The sequence below is a fragment of the Sylvia atricapilla genome, chromosome 1, assembly GCF_009819655.1.
Source record: "Sylvia atricapilla isolate bSylAtr1 chromosome 1, bSylAtr1.pri, whole genome shotgun sequence".
NCBI classification, from domain to species: Eukaryota; Metazoa; Chordata; class Aves; order Passeriformes; family Sylviidae; genus Sylvia; species Sylvia atricapilla.
In genome coordinates this window covers 32,041,706-32,056,773 of record NC_089140.1, presented here as the reverse complement: position 1 = coordinate 32,056,773, position 15,068 = coordinate 32,041,706, and the positions used below count along the sequence as shown (strand labels likewise).

At 36.5% G+C, this 15,068-nt stretch overlaps 1 protein-coding gene across 3 annotated transcripts in view; it reads left to right on the top strand.

Moving 5' to 3' along the window:
- Positions 1–15,068, top strand: part of HYCC1 (hyccin PI4KA lipid kinase complex subunit 1) — a 43,384-nt gene that overhangs the window by 21,731 nt on the left and 6,585 nt on the right. For all 3 annotated transcript variants that reach the window (XM_066318630.1, XM_066318649.1, XM_066318640.1), the window contains exons 4-10: positions 2,532–2,711; positions 5,401–5,481; positions 5,900–6,015; positions 6,341–6,436; positions 8,111–8,227; positions 8,977–9,064; positions 9,561–9,720. In XM_066318630.1, coding sequence (XP_066174727.1) covers positions 2,532–2,711; positions 5,401–5,481; positions 5,900–6,015; positions 6,341–6,436; positions 8,111–8,227; positions 8,977–9,064; positions 9,561–9,720 — 838 coding nt within the window. The remainder of the gene's footprint in view (positions 1–2,531; positions 2,712–5,400; positions 5,482–5,899; positions 6,016–6,340; positions 6,437–8,110; positions 8,228–8,976; positions 9,065–9,560; positions 9,721–15,068) is intronic.

The window sequence follows — 15,068 nt, the reverse complement described above, 5'->3', positions numbered from 1 at the left end:
GAGTGTTGTGCTGCTTTGAGAAAAGGTCTTAAAATCTTTTTTGGACTGTTCTCCAAGTAGCTGTTGCTCTGTGGAAGAGGGTACTTGGTGCTTTCCACATTGTGAAAATAATTACGAACCAGCAGTTAAAAGGAAAGTACTATCTTTTAACTGCTATTTGAGATCTGTTAGCTGCGTTGTGTAATGTCATCTTGCTGTACTGTGGAGGGTATGTACTGTCCTCTCTTATCTCATGGGTGTCATGCAAAGGAGAAGGATTAATGCATGAGCACTACAAATACTGCTGAGTTTAAAAATGGACAAACAGCCCCATCTGTGCAGCTTTGAATATATGTACTTATAATAATTATCAGTACTGTAAAATTACGATCAATCTTGTTTTGCAAGATGGATGTGGGGTTTTTTAAGCATTTGAAAAGTAATCGTGGGTATTTACATCTGTAACTGCATTTTCTTGCTGGTTCATGCTTGCTTTCCATATGGGTTGTTTTGGTTTGCTTTTCCAAAAAATTAATTATCCATTTGTAAAATAAATGAACTATTGTTTAACATCCACTTTTTAGTAGCAGTGTTAGTAAAGACTTTGTTAGGTAGTTTTGAGGTTCCTGGGCCACTGCTAGGTGAAAAATGGAGTTCAGTGAAAGGAGAGTCCAGAAGATGTGAAGATTTAAAGGACTTAAAATTCACTAAAGACTTGCAATGGTAAAAAATAATTAAATAAACGTGACAGAGGTTTTTTTCAGAGATTGAATATTTTTTTGCTTTTTACTTAAAACAGTCTTGCTGTCTTTTTAGATAGCACCCAAGGATTTGCATTAGGAAATAGCAAATGTTTGGAGTGTCTAACACACTTGGGTGCAGCTTAAAAGGAAGAGGGATGAAATTGTTTGGACATTCTTCTGTTCCAGCACTAAAAAATGTCTCAGTCTAATTCTTTCAGAACTGTTTGGTTCAAAACAATATCTTGAAACAGTTCAAAATGATATCTTAAAACAGCAGCAGTCATTAGTGCATTTTGATACTAGGTTGTAGCATGTGGTGGCATTTTGAGGAAGAAAATCTGGTTTTGTACTGATTATGCATTTAAATGTGCTGCTACAAGGCTGTCTCAAGTGAGATAACGATGTAAACATGGATACCTGTCACAGCTACTTATGTGTCTTTTAAAGTTCAAGCACGTTGTTCAGAACTGATGCTTCATTATGGGAAGGATGCAAATTGTATGAAAAATGTAAGCCAAAGATGGAACATCATTCTCTTGGTAAAGTTTTCTGGAAGGATCTTTGCTGTACTGCCCTTAAAACTGATGGCTGGTTTAGCTTGGCATAGCTTTTTTGTCTTTCTGGTAGATTTTTCAGATATGGTTTTTCCAAAGTGAAGCCGTATCTCTCAGAAGCTAAAAGTTCCTCTTTTTTAGAATGGATCAGACTGTCCTAGATTACTTCTCAAAAAAGAACTCAGCTCTGCTGAGATTTTTCAGTTTCAGAAGTCACTTAGAGAGGTAAAAAACATTGACTTAACTTTTTTTTGTGTTCAGGAGGCAAAGCTTAAGAAAGCAAGCAGGTATTTTTCTAGCATGGTCTCCCTGGTGATTTTACCTCCTTTGCTTCAATAATGGGATCCATATAGAATTGGCTTTCTTATTTTTCTGAAACTTATTCTATTAGAGCTAAAATTGTGATCTAGACAAATAGCAGAACTGAATTTAGTAGTTCAGCTGGCTTTGAAAGTGCTTGCTTGTTTTTGTCAGTATTTTCTAATTGGAGAAAATTAGGAAATCTCCTCATTGCCATACATTGACACAGTGTTTCATCTGTATATCCAAGGTAGGTGGTAGTGCAAGAAGGCACATTAAATCCAGGAACACAGTGCAGGCTGATAGATTCAATGTTTCGAAATCTTTTTTTATCTTGATCTAACTCAGTGTGTTTCTTCCAGATCAGTGTTTTACATCCATTTGTATCTGCTTAACAAATTTGATTCTAAAATTACTCTTGAGGCTTCCCATTTCTGTCTCAAATATATAAATACAATGAAGCTTGTAGAAGATTTTAATGAGAGTGGCAAAATAAACCAATTTTATTGTGTACTAACTTTTTGTAATACTTGGAATTTAAGTGTTACACAACTCTTCTCACTGGGTGGGTAAAGCTTCTAGCTTCATTTTGTGTATGCTGTTGGAGTTGTAGAATAACAAGACCTTTTGTTCAGGTCTGAATGTTAGAGGTATTGAGAGGTATGAGGTGTGGGATAACTATCCTCAATATTTTGCCTTTGAGGCTGGAGGAGGTGAGCCAAAAAAGAGGCAAAGCAGCCACTGGAATTTTTTTATTAATGTAGGATGAATGGCTCTACTTTTGTCATCCAAAAGTATGTTATAGGCTTTGGAAGTGTGTAAGGTGACTTGAGCATGCCCTTATAACTAAGATGTCATTTTTATCAGTTTACAATTTTGGCCAAAGGATTGATCCAGACAAAGTTGCAGATTTTTGTAATGTTTTATTCATTCATGATTGTAACTTGTGTTTCAGCTTCTGGAGCCAGTTTGTCATCAGCTCTTTGAGTTCTATCGCAGTGGTGAGGAAAAATTGCTACAGTTTACGCTGCAGTTCCTGCCAGAATTGATGTGGTGCTATCTTGCTGTCTCAGCCAGCAGAGATTTGCAGAGCAGTGGATGCATAGAGGCTCTTCTCCTAGGAGTTTATAACTTGGTTTGTATTTCAACATTTTGTTTTAGAATTGAAATGATTATTTCAGTCTCAACTCTTCAAATCGGTGTCTGTCAGAAATCTACTACATGAACTTTCATTCTTTGGTCAATATTTTCGCTGCTCTTTTTATGGTTCTTGAATTTTTTTGCTTCTTATTTCTTGTTATGGTGATTAAGCTCACATTCTGCTTGAGAACTTTCCGAGGCACTGCTTTTGAAATTGTTGCCCGTATTTTGACTATCTGGACGAAAACCACAAAACCCCCTCACTTTCTGCTAATATTTGACTGCTGAACAGCTTGATTAGCTTTGAGAAATTAAAGGTGTCCATTTTGAAATAACCTTGACATTTAAAAATACTTTTTATGAAAATATCCTGTTTGTTGCTTAATCTATGCTTTGAAGAACAGAATTAAAAAGGAACCCTTAAAAGCACCATATTTTAATATTTTTATGGCTATTTTAAAATAATGTCTGTTGGGATTCTTGTCTGAGTAGTTTGTTCTGGTTGTTTTAGGAAGGCTTTTTGTGAAGTGAAATAATGATGAGCTTTAGTCTCTTAGTTCTGAAAAATTTGGGGAAGGCAGCTGCTATCCATCTCCTAGAAATAATCATGAGTGTCTTCACCAAGCAAGTGAAAATGTCTTTTTCACCCAGGAGTCTAATTTAAAAGACCTGAGCCCTTATGTTCCACTCCTCTTGAGGCACAGTACAGGCTTCCTGCCTTTTCTGTATGCTTAGTTGTATCTGACAAGAAGAACATTCCTGAAAAGCATTTGGTCTTATCTTAAACCTTAAGGCAATGCACTCCTTTATATCCATGATGAAGTAATTTAAAGTGGTTCATGAATGTGGCTGTAATGGCTTGTTTTTCTCCCAGAAGAGATTACATTTACAGTTAAGCTTGAAACCAGTCTGGTAACATCCTCTCTCAGCTGTGAACAGTTTCTTTCTCAATAAGAAACTTGGCTTTCCATCTCCAGCTGCCTGGAGTCATAAAAATTTCACAGCAAGCTTCTCTAGATCAGCATGACTTTTGGGGACTAATTTCCCCCATTTTGCTTTATGACATAAGGAATGCTTGTGGTAAAACAGTGCCGTGGTACTCACACTGATTTCTTCCCTGCTGTTAGTGTTGCATAAAATTTATGATTGAAACAATCAAGATTGCATTGTTCTTTAATATAGAGGTTGAAAAGGTAGTAGGTGACCTGCTTTATATACTTATTTTCTCTTTAACTAACTACTTAATGTTTTCAAAACCAAGATGAAATACAAAGCCTAATATCAATAGTAATTCCTATGTAAATATGAGCAGTGGACTCTTGGAAACTTAACATGTTCAGTAGGAGTCCTGAAGTTTCTTACTGAAGGAAAATGAAAAATACTGCTCAGAATAATTTTTAAATTGGCTACATTGTGAGTGGTATGGAGTTATTGTGGCTGAACCTTGAGATCATGAACTGGTTTGTTCTGCCTTCAGCTTAGGAATGTACAGTGGTAGTGCATGCAGTTAATTTTTTTTTTTTTGCCTAGCTGTAGTTATATGCTGTTTTTTAAATACACTTCATATCTTGAAATGTACTCCTGAAACTTAATTTCAAATCTGATTATAATGAAGAATACAAATATATAGTATTTTTAGAATTTAGAAGTTTGGATGTAGCCATTTTCTTCCCCTTTCTCCTTTATATTGAGGAACAAGTTTTCCATATTGATGCAGGAGCAATATTAAAAATTAAAGTATCAGTGGTTTATGTGGAGAGTGAAGGAGCTGTGCAGTTTTTCAGAAGGAGCAGATCTGTGTGCCCTTTTGATCCTTTTCAGTCTTCCTTTACCAGCTCATATTTTATTTTAAGATGGAGTTTTAATAATTACTGTGTGAAGTTAGACCTTCAGCCTTCCAATGCATAGGTGTTAGGAGACACTGCAACTCCTCTCTAATTATTACTTCTGGTTATATGAAATCAGCTGCTGAAATTTAGAGAAGAGGAAAGTAAAATCTAGTGTGTGGTGTTTGTTTTGGTCAAGTCTGCTTTGGATCTTTAAAAACTTTTTATTTGAAATACTTCAATGTTCTTCTGTGGTACAAAACCACATCTTGTTTTGCCTTGCCCATTAGTCTTCTGTTAACTTACAGGAGAAAGAAGTCTGCCAGCTACTGCTGTCATGGTATCTTCAGGAAAGTAGCTTCTCTAAAGCTTTGAATCCATACTTCTTTTAATTCCATAGAGAGAGCTATCTGACATGGGCTTTTGCAGATGCTGCAGTCTGCTCCTGTCAAACCATATGAGGCTGCAGTCATTCCAGAGCTGTAGTATTTCCAAAACAAATTACTTGTAGAGCAATTACTTGATAGTTAATAGTTTTCAGAACAGAATTGTTGATCACTAGACTTCACAATTAGAAGATAGTATATAATTAAAAAAAAAAAAATAAAGCTATTTTAAACATGATGTTTCCCGTTAGTGTTTTTAAGGTGATTTATGTATGCAAATGGATGTGCCCTGGAAGAGTTTTCATAAACAAACCATGCTGTGATAGAAAGCAAATAGAGAGATAATTTCTAACTTGCAGCTTGGATTGCTGTAGTATCCCTATCAGTCCCTGTAATAAATAGTATTTAACATTTTAGGGTGTCTGTTTTCTGTACTACAGTGTAACCATTGATATCTTCTGTCTTTTTTCAGGAGATAGTTGACAAAGAGGGACATAGCAAAGTGCTGAGTTTCACAATTCCATCTTTGTCCAAACCTTCGGTCTATCATGAAGTAAGTGCCACCTGCAAAGTGGAATTCCTGATTGAGAAGGGCAGAATACTTTGGGGGCCTGTTTGTTAAGAGCAAAAGTGAAAAGCAGTTTTGTACGTGTTGTACAAACATGTTATACAATGGCATAGGAACATATTTCTGAGATTTTTGTGTACTGCTAACCGGTCTCTGAGGCCTTTTCAAGGTGGAATAGTCATAACTGCATAACACCCATGCAGCAACTGTGTCTTTTCTTCTTTTCTGAAGCCGTGTACCTTATCTGGTATAAAACGAACAGGTAACATGTAAACAGGTAGACAACATTAAGCCTGTTGGAAATTTATATATAAATATGGTGATGCTTATTGTTGTCTATTTTCACTTGCTTTATAGCAAGATTTGAGGTGGATGTGCTCTGAGTGACCCTTTTTCCCTTTAGCCTTCCAGCATTGGCTCCATGGCTCTCACTGAAGGAGCTTTGTCGCAGCACGGTTTGTCCAGGGTCGTGTACAGTGGACCTCATCCTCAGAGGGAGATGCTGACAGCCCAGAACAGGTGAAATCGTATCATGGGATTTTGCTTAAGAGTCCAGAATGGATCTGAGCTTCTAATTTTTAGTATAGTTGCAGACTGAAGGAGGATAGGTGTGTGTTGTGTTTTGTTATGTGTTTTTTTGTTTCTAAACATGTATAGATGTAGATGCAGAAAGATCAGCAGGGCATGTTACTGAATGTAGAGGAAAAGCTTACTCAGTTGTTGATTGTATTGAAATACAGTGCCAGATCTGTTCAAGTAACCCTTAAAAATGTCCCTGTAAATTCATTTTCTTTTAAAAAATTAAAGTTGGTAATGGGATTCCAATGTTTCTTTCAAATTCCAGGTTTGAAGTGCTGACTTTCCTTCTGCTCTGTTACAATGCTGCCTTAAGCTACATGCCTGCAATGTCTCTTCAGTCATTGTGTCAAATTTGTTCAAGGTAATTTCTGTAGGTTCTTTACTCTTAAAATGACATTTCCAGCTTGAAAAGCAATCAGTTTGGACTTGTTTTTAAAAAAAGAAGCTTTGAGTTCCCAAAGGCCACTTTTAAACTTGACTTCTTCTCATAGGTGTTTAGAGATTATTATTTGCTTTTAAAGTATCTCATATGTAATGCTGGGTTGTGAACCCAGAATGAGGAACAGTACCTGGCTTATATGCAGGTTAAGCTTCTCATTTAAGAGGAGAAGTCAAAGGGGACAGTTTGTTTTTAATAGCAGTAGTTGTAGTTGTGGTAACTAAAGAAAACCAGAAGTGTCTTTTAGAAGTGTGGTGTATTTTGCACTGCAGGTTTGCTAAATAAATTCAGATGCTGTGCAGGTTGAAACTTTCTTGTAAATAGAGTAGGTGTTCAAACTAGAATAGAAATACATCCATTTTTATGGATAGATTGAGCATTTCCAAAATCAGCTGTTGCATTTAAAAAAAAAAAAAAAAAAAAAAAAAAAAAAGAATACTAACACGCTCCTCCTGACCTCAAAACAAAACAAAAAGCCTACCTCAGCTTTAATTACAGTGTGTATTTTTTGATTAATATCTTTTTTCAAAGAAGAGAGATGGGTAGTAAGCATGTTTGTCTCTGGATTTTCAAAAGTGGCCTTGTATGTTAAAAGAAAAATTAGAATGTCAGCTTGGGAAATCCAAGAGACCAAGAAGTCAAGTGCAGCAACTTTTTTCTAGGATAGTTCCTAGGCTTCTCTCACAACTAAAGCGTGATAATGGATTCCTGTAAGATTTCCTTCTCTTCAAAGGAGGCAAGAGACTTTGGAGAACTTGGCAATATTTACAAGAGTAATTAAAAGATCTGTCCTAGATAAACTGCTCTAAAATATGAGGTAAAAAATACTTAGAAGCTAAGGATTGTGGAAAGGAGACTGATGTTGCTTATTCTGCTTTATTAGGTTTTGATTGTATTTCGAATAAATAACACTTAAAGCATCCAAAAAAGCCCCAAGCAAGTCAACAGTAGATGCAAGCAAGTCTTTCTTATTTCAAAATGTTGAATGTTTAGCATTAAATAATTCAGTATCCATACAATTTAACTTCTTTCATTTTTCTTCATTCCTGACTAGTTTTGTCATTCATGTTTCTCTGCTTACTGGAAAAATCTTACCCTGACAGCATTTTAGAATAGAGAGCATGTTAGAATATGGAGAATATGTGTCAGAAGCCCTGAATATCTTTCAGTATCCTGTTTGGATGTGGTGGAATCTATATTCTGCTATTTGGATATATAGAATAACTCCTTTAATTGGTTTGAGCAATATGGAATTTAGGGGTTTTTCTTTAAAATCTGCAATGAATGTGTTTTCTTCTAGTAAGTCTAATTCAATTTTTATCACTTTCTTAAATTACAAATATGGATTGTAAATGTGAAAATTACAGCGCAAAATATTTTGTGCTGATCTCAAGTTGTAAATCCATATATTTTGCATCTGGGCAGTTCTAAGTCTCTCTTCATAAGAATGTTATCTTACGTGGATGTCTTTCTTGTGTTTTTAGAAGTAACTTGGGGCTTCTAAAAACTGATCAGTACTGGTGAAGTATTGAAAGTATGTAAACCACGAAGATGGTTCCACATTATTTACTAATGACAAATGCATGTTTTCTTTAGAATTTGTGTCTGTGGATATCCTCGCCAACAAGTGAGAAAGTACAAGGGAGTCAACAGTAGGATTCCAGTTTCATCTGAATTCATGGTGCAAATGCTAACAGGGATCTATTATGCCTTGTAAGTTGTTTGTGTTTTTTTTCCCTAGTATTCCAGCAAAATAGAGAAATGCCAGCCTAGTTTGTATGCTTGTTCAGACGTTCCACCTTGGAGGCATTTTTTTTCTAGTGGGCAGATGTTGTGTCTAGCAGTAAGGTCCTTGGGAAGAGACTGTTCTCCAAGAAGTTGGATGAAGTTACCTGTGTCATACTGGGGAAAGGTGGCTGGAGCAGCACTTGATAGCTATAACTGCTGATGGGAAGAAAATACTGTAAAAGGCCTTTTCCAGCCATTGTCTGCTCTCTGCATTTTTGCATGGTTAGTTTTGATATCAGTCTAGTTAAGGAAAAGAGGTTATATTTTTTTCTCTGAAATGCTGATGTGTACTATCTACCCTTTGACAGTCATGTTAATGTGTGAAGCTTACTTAGTAACTGAAATAATTGGAGACTAGTAATACTGGAATACTCAAAAGGTGGAGTAATATTAAAATATTCTGTTTGTATTTCAGAATATTTCATGACTAGCTGATCAACAGCTAATGATACCATTTTTAAACTGCTTGGGGTGGCCAATAAAAATAAAACTTTGTCTCCATAAATGGTACTTCAATGTTCTCTAATTAGCAGGCTTACTGCTAACAAGCACAAGTAGTTCCAATCCTCTAAACTGAACTCTCAAGGAACACCAGAGCTGTGAAGGTTATGTGACCAAGAAAGTTCATCTGTTGACATAAATGCTTATTATTGCATATCATTTTACCTTTGCAGTTATAATGGAGAATGGGATCTGGCTCGTAAAGCTATGGATGACGTTTTGTATAGAGCACAGCTTGAACTGTATCCAGAACCTCTGCTGGTAGGTATTTTATTTCAACTGTCTGTTGAGTAGAATTTCTAGCCTGGGAAATCCCTTCTGTGAGCATGCATGATGCAAGGTAATACCAGGAACCTAAACCTGTGTGTGCTTGTGCAAACTGCCCGATCTGTAAGTGCACACACGACCCGGGGCTTTTCACTGTACTTAGTCATGGTGTCACGTTTCCTTGTGACCAAGCTGTTCTCAGTAGAACACTTCTAAGTCTTCAGAACTAGGATAGTAGTGCAGCAGAACTCTGAAGGGAGAGCCACATCTTGAAACTGGAAACTTTGCTTTAAGGAAGTGGCAAGTGTAAGTTGTGAGAGCTAATTGCAGCCAGCATTTGTGACAGACCACACAAAAGGGTGGTGTGCTTTTTGACCATAAATTGGAATTGTACACAGTATTCTTCCTGAAATAGTAAGAACCTCCAACAGAATTCTTCTAAAATTTGGACCTTTGTGATAAGAACTTAAGTGCATCTCTTCTGTTCTAGGTCGCTAATGCAATAAAAGCTTCACTGCCTCAGGGTGCCATGAAATCTAGTAAAGAAGGTACAAGATGCATTCAGGTTGAAATTACACCTACTTCATCCAGAATATCAAGAAATGCTGTGACTAGCATGTCTATAAGAGGACATAGATGGAAAAGGCATGGTAAGAAACACGTTTTGCAATTAATTCTTAGCTTTTCCCATGTTTTTAAAATAATATTGAGAATTGTTATTATTTCACATATTCAGTGCTTATAGGCAAGCAGCAATTTGGAGGTTTTTATTTTCTTGACTGGTGAATGGGAATCTCAACACAATTTAGATGAAGTATATTCTTTATTTCCTTGACCATGTTTTAAAAAAAACCACAGCACACACAAACCCTTTTTTGTTAAATGGAGGTGTACAAAATTACTGCTCCCTTAAAAAAGGCTCTTGCTTTCTTTTGCAAACTAGTTTCTAGTACCTGAAGCAAAATAAATATTTAACAACGTTACCACAGAACCTCATCAGTCTTAAAGTACTTAAATAAAAATTGGATTTAAGGATAGAGGGATAAGCTACTATGTTTTGATGTGGTTTGACCCACACAACCAGTAGGCCCCATACAGCTGCTTACACATTCCCCACAGTGGGACAGGGGAGAAAACTGGAAGAGTAAAAGTGAGAAATCTTGTTGAAATAAAGCCAGTTAGTGAGATAAAGCAAAAGGTGTGCACACAAAAAGAACAAAACTGGGAATTCATTCACTGCTTCACTTGGGCAGGCAGGAGTTCAGCCATGCCCAGGAATGCAGAGCTCCATCGTGCCTAGTAGTTGCTTGGGAGGACAAACACCAAATATCCCCCCTCTTCCTTCTTCCCCCAGCTTTGTATACTGAGTATGATGTTACATGGTCTGGGATACCCCTTGGGTCAGTTGGGGGCAGCTTTCCCAGCTGTGTCCCCTCCCAGCTTTTTGTGCACCCCCAGCCTGCTCATTTGGTCAGCTGGGATGAGGAGCAGAAAAGGCCTTGGATCTGTGCAAGCACTGCAAGTAACAAAAATCTGTGCAAGTAACAAAAATACCCCTGTATCAAAAAAATATCGACAGTATTTCCACCCCAAATCCAAAGCACAGCCTCATATCATCTACAGTGAAGAAAATTGTCTCTGTTCCAGCCAAAACATGTATATTTGGGCAAACTAGTTTTAAGGGCTTCCACAAAGCAGAACACAAGTCTGGGCTGAAAACTAGGAAAAAATGGTTCCGAATGCACTGCAGAAGTAGCAGTACCAGCAAGAGATTCTGTGAGTCTAAATGTTGTATTTCTCCACCTTTGCCATCTTCAGATGAGGGAAGAGCCCCTGGACCAGCGATCAGAATTGGCAATTGTTCTCTTGGGATTGTAATCCTAGTAACAGGCTAAGAGCGTGAGTGTAGATAAGAGTGCTTTTCTAATAGGTTCACTGAAGATTTTGTAGTAAATATAGTAAATAGTAAAAGAGTAGTAAATATAATGGGTTCTAATTAATAAATAAATAAATTCTAAAAATTAGTGAATATAATAGGTTCTAATAACAAATAAATTCTAATAGGTTCACTGAAGATTTTGTAGGAAATATAGTAAATAGTGAGATTTCTGTCTGATGTGTACTAAGCGAGCTTTTGTAGTATATGGACAGTTCAGTTAGAAAAAATTTGCAATGTTACTTGTCACAAATTGACCAAGAGGCAATTCAGGTAAGTGTTGAGAAACACTTGCTGGTAGAACACATTTGTGGTAGTAGTACCAATGGTAAGCTGCCAGAGGGGGTGAAGGACAGAGAAGAAAGGGAAAATAACCGAATTTCATTTCAGATGATGAGAACCTACTTAAAACTGTCAGACAAACCTGAGGAGCAAAACATTAGTGTCTTCAGTGAGATGGAATAGCAGGTCATTACTGACATCTCAAGGATGCTAAGGACCATTTTATTTTTCTTTCTTCAGCCTGAAGGTTATAAAGCATGGATTATTGACCAGATGCAAGAAAACAGCATAGTATCTCAGGTTTTAAATGGACAAATGCCCTCTGAAGCTTGGCAATTTTATTAGCTATTATTTTTGAGTGGTTTTGACGCTTGTTCAAATGAGATGGTGGAGAGTAACACAGATCAAGGATACTGAGTGCTAGGTCATCCAGAGAAATTGAAAGCGTATTAAAATAAACATTCCCTTTGTGTTTACAGGAGAAGATTCAGGAGACCAAAACGGTACAAATTGAGTATTGGATGCATCTTTATAAGAATGCAAATTTTCAGCAGATACAGAAATAGAGAAGTTTTTACAGTTATTGCCTCCTCGCAGGGAGTGTGACTTGGTGAAGTTAAAGGAAAAAAAGTGTGGGACAAGTATGCCCTGCAGCAGATAACAGTAAGGAGAAAGGGAAATGAGAATACCAATTGTACTCAGAAGTGGAGTGGAATGCTGTGTTTTGTGACAGTCCTATAAAGTGGGACAAGTTGAGAGAAACAGCAATACTCTAGTTAGTGTGATCTGAACAAGGAGTGAGGAGTCAGTGTTCAGGGATGAAGATTGAAGGATTAAGGACTTTTTCAAAACAGCTCATTTCAACATTTTGTTTGGGTTTCTGTGCAAATGTTGGATTTGTCTCAACAGTACAGGATTTAATGAAGAGGAAGAAAATCACTTGGTGTAAGGTGGGTTGGAGTGGAATGTGTGGCAGGTTGTGGGAGTAATTGTAAGTTTGAAGGCTGTGTAAGCATTAGGCTAATTTAGAGTCCAAAGCTGAATCTGTGGTATCTAGCTAAGTGACTATCAGTTGTGTAGTTTTAAATGGTAAATATTCCATACGCAAATCACTTGGGCTAATCTCTTCAAAATTCTCATTATAAAATCCTAACAAAACTTTTCTTTGTGGCTTGGACAGCCTTTTTGAAGTCAGAGTGGATGGTCTCCTGTTTTCAAAATTCCTACTAACCTAATTGACTGCCACACAGTTCCTGAGGAAACAAAGATATGAAATACATCTTTGGAATTGGCATGCAGAAAGAATATTAAGGCTTGTGCTCACACAAGCTTGTTTGAATCAAAATGAATACTGGAATTGGTAGAAATTAGATTACAAACCTCGTACCTCTTGACCATTATTCTTTCTCTCTCTCGCAGTGTAAAAGGAAAAATGTAATTGCGGGATTATTTTTATTTTATTTTCATTGTAATAAAAATTAGTATAAATGGATTTGGAGGTCAGAGGAGACAGCTGAGAAGTATTTGATATTATACATTATGTGGACTAGGAGAGCTGATGAAGCAAATTATCTCTTGGGGAAGCAAGGGCAGCAATTTTCAATCACTGATTATGTGTGTAAAATAAAACAGAAGAACTTCAGTGAATCACATTTCCAGCTGAGAAGCATGGGTTTTATTTTCTTTATGTTTTAAAAGATTCACTTTAGTATAAAAGCTTTCAGACATTAGATCTTGCTAGCCTTTGCTAGAACTCTAGATTGAAGTCAGTTTTGAATAAAGGTTGACTTAACATTGAATCTTCTTGTGATACATAACCCTGTAATTCATTCATTAGGAGCAATTATATAGAAGGACTTTTTAAATTCAATTAGTAATGTGAATTTGGACTTCACAGATAGGTACTTTAGAGGTACTAAAAGTGAGGGTGATTTGCAAAATGGATCCATCTATTCACAAATGGGTAGTGTTCATGGTGTGAGCTGATACTAGCCACTACTTACCAACAAATAATTTAGTGCCATTGGATTGGATTGCCTATAAATTATGACACCTGAAGGGGAGCATTAGCTCTTATGTGTAGAGATGTGTGTAAGAAAAATACTCTGATGTAACACACTGAGAAGAGCTGACCAGATGTTGGTAAGATACATAACAAAAGAACAAAGACATCAACTGGTGAAGAAGGACAAGAAGTTACTTCTTTCTTCACTGCAGAAATTGACTTTCATGTAGTACACAAGGTTTAGAAATACTACTCTTTGAATTCTCTCTGTGGAGAGAATTTTCTTACTTTTAAATTTTTTTAACAGTATTAATTCCTGAAATAATTGTAACTTGGAAATGTCTAAAGTTAATGCTAATCTTGGGGTGTAAGCCTGGTGCTTTTATGACTAATTAAATATGCTAACACAGTTGTGCAGGGCATGCAGCTTGAGCTTGTGGGGGTTAAAATTCAATTAGAGTCTGAATAGGCAGTTTGCCTGTGCAGTTAGAGGTAAATGATCTGGACAACTGTAATAAGGTAGACTATAATTTTGAATTAAGTTTTAGCAGTTTGTAAACATGAAATGCATTTATCAAGGTTGTTTGTACTACTAAAAGCATTCAGAAATGTGACACCAAATACATTTTCCTTCAGCTGCTGTGGGTATATCTATGTTAACAGTCAAACTGACATAGTTATTCATTTTCATCTCACACTGTTCAGCAGTGTCCTTGGTTTTTTCTTTTGTTACATTATCTTGTGCACTGGGTACTAATAGCTCTCTCAACAAGGCTAGGCTCCCAGAGCTGTCCAGCTTGAAAGCAGTATTATCTTCACCACTAAGCACTGTGAAGCTGAAGGTTTGGTGTGGGTGTCCTTAAAAGCTGTAAAATAAGGAGGGTATGCTGCTATGAAGGGATTGTGTAGATGCTGTAGATGCTATGGTAGACAATGTTAATGGGAGTTGAGATACCCAGTGTCCCATTTTTCCATTATTTTCCTCCTGTAGTTAGTTAAATTCTGAGAAAGGTATATTTCCTTTAGACATAATTATAATATCTAATAATAAAAAACTCTTATAACTTTTGGGTTTTTTTTCCCTTAGTTCATTGTAGTAAAGGTTAGTCAGTTGTGGGAATGCAGCAATGTTAGGTAAAGTGCTGATATCACAGCTGGATGTTACATTTAGAAGTGCACACCACCAAATAACAATAACTGGATATTGCTTTTATACAGAATCTTTTACAAAAAAAGAACCTTTGTTTTTCTGATTTCTGCTGTGTACTTTGAGTCCTTTTTCTTTGGAGTTGGATAATTAGTGCTTTTCTGACAGTTAAGCTCTGTTCTGCCCTTTTCTCTCTGGGCAGCAGGAAGGAGTTTCAAAGAGTGCCATTGAAGAGCCACAAATTCCTCACTCCAGTGAAGTTAGAGCACTGAGGCTAATCAGAGCAGTGGTCTTCTTGCTAACCTTTCTGCTCCTGTGTTCTTAGAAAAATAAAGGCTGTATTTGATGGTGGTAACATTATCACAGTTGTTTATTTATTGTTATTACTATTGCAGTGCATGGTGCTCTTTGTCACCTTTGCTACTGAAAATAGAAGACTTTTGCAGAAAGTGCAAGTCATTACAAGTCAATGAATCTGTTTTGAGTTTCCTCCCAATTTAGTGAGGAATAGCATCAGTTATTAATGCCGTTTCCTTTGGATGGTGCATCTTTTTAAATAGATACTTTGATTGGTCATTGATTAGTTAGAAATACTTATGATGATGAGAATTTTCAGGTAAAATAAGGG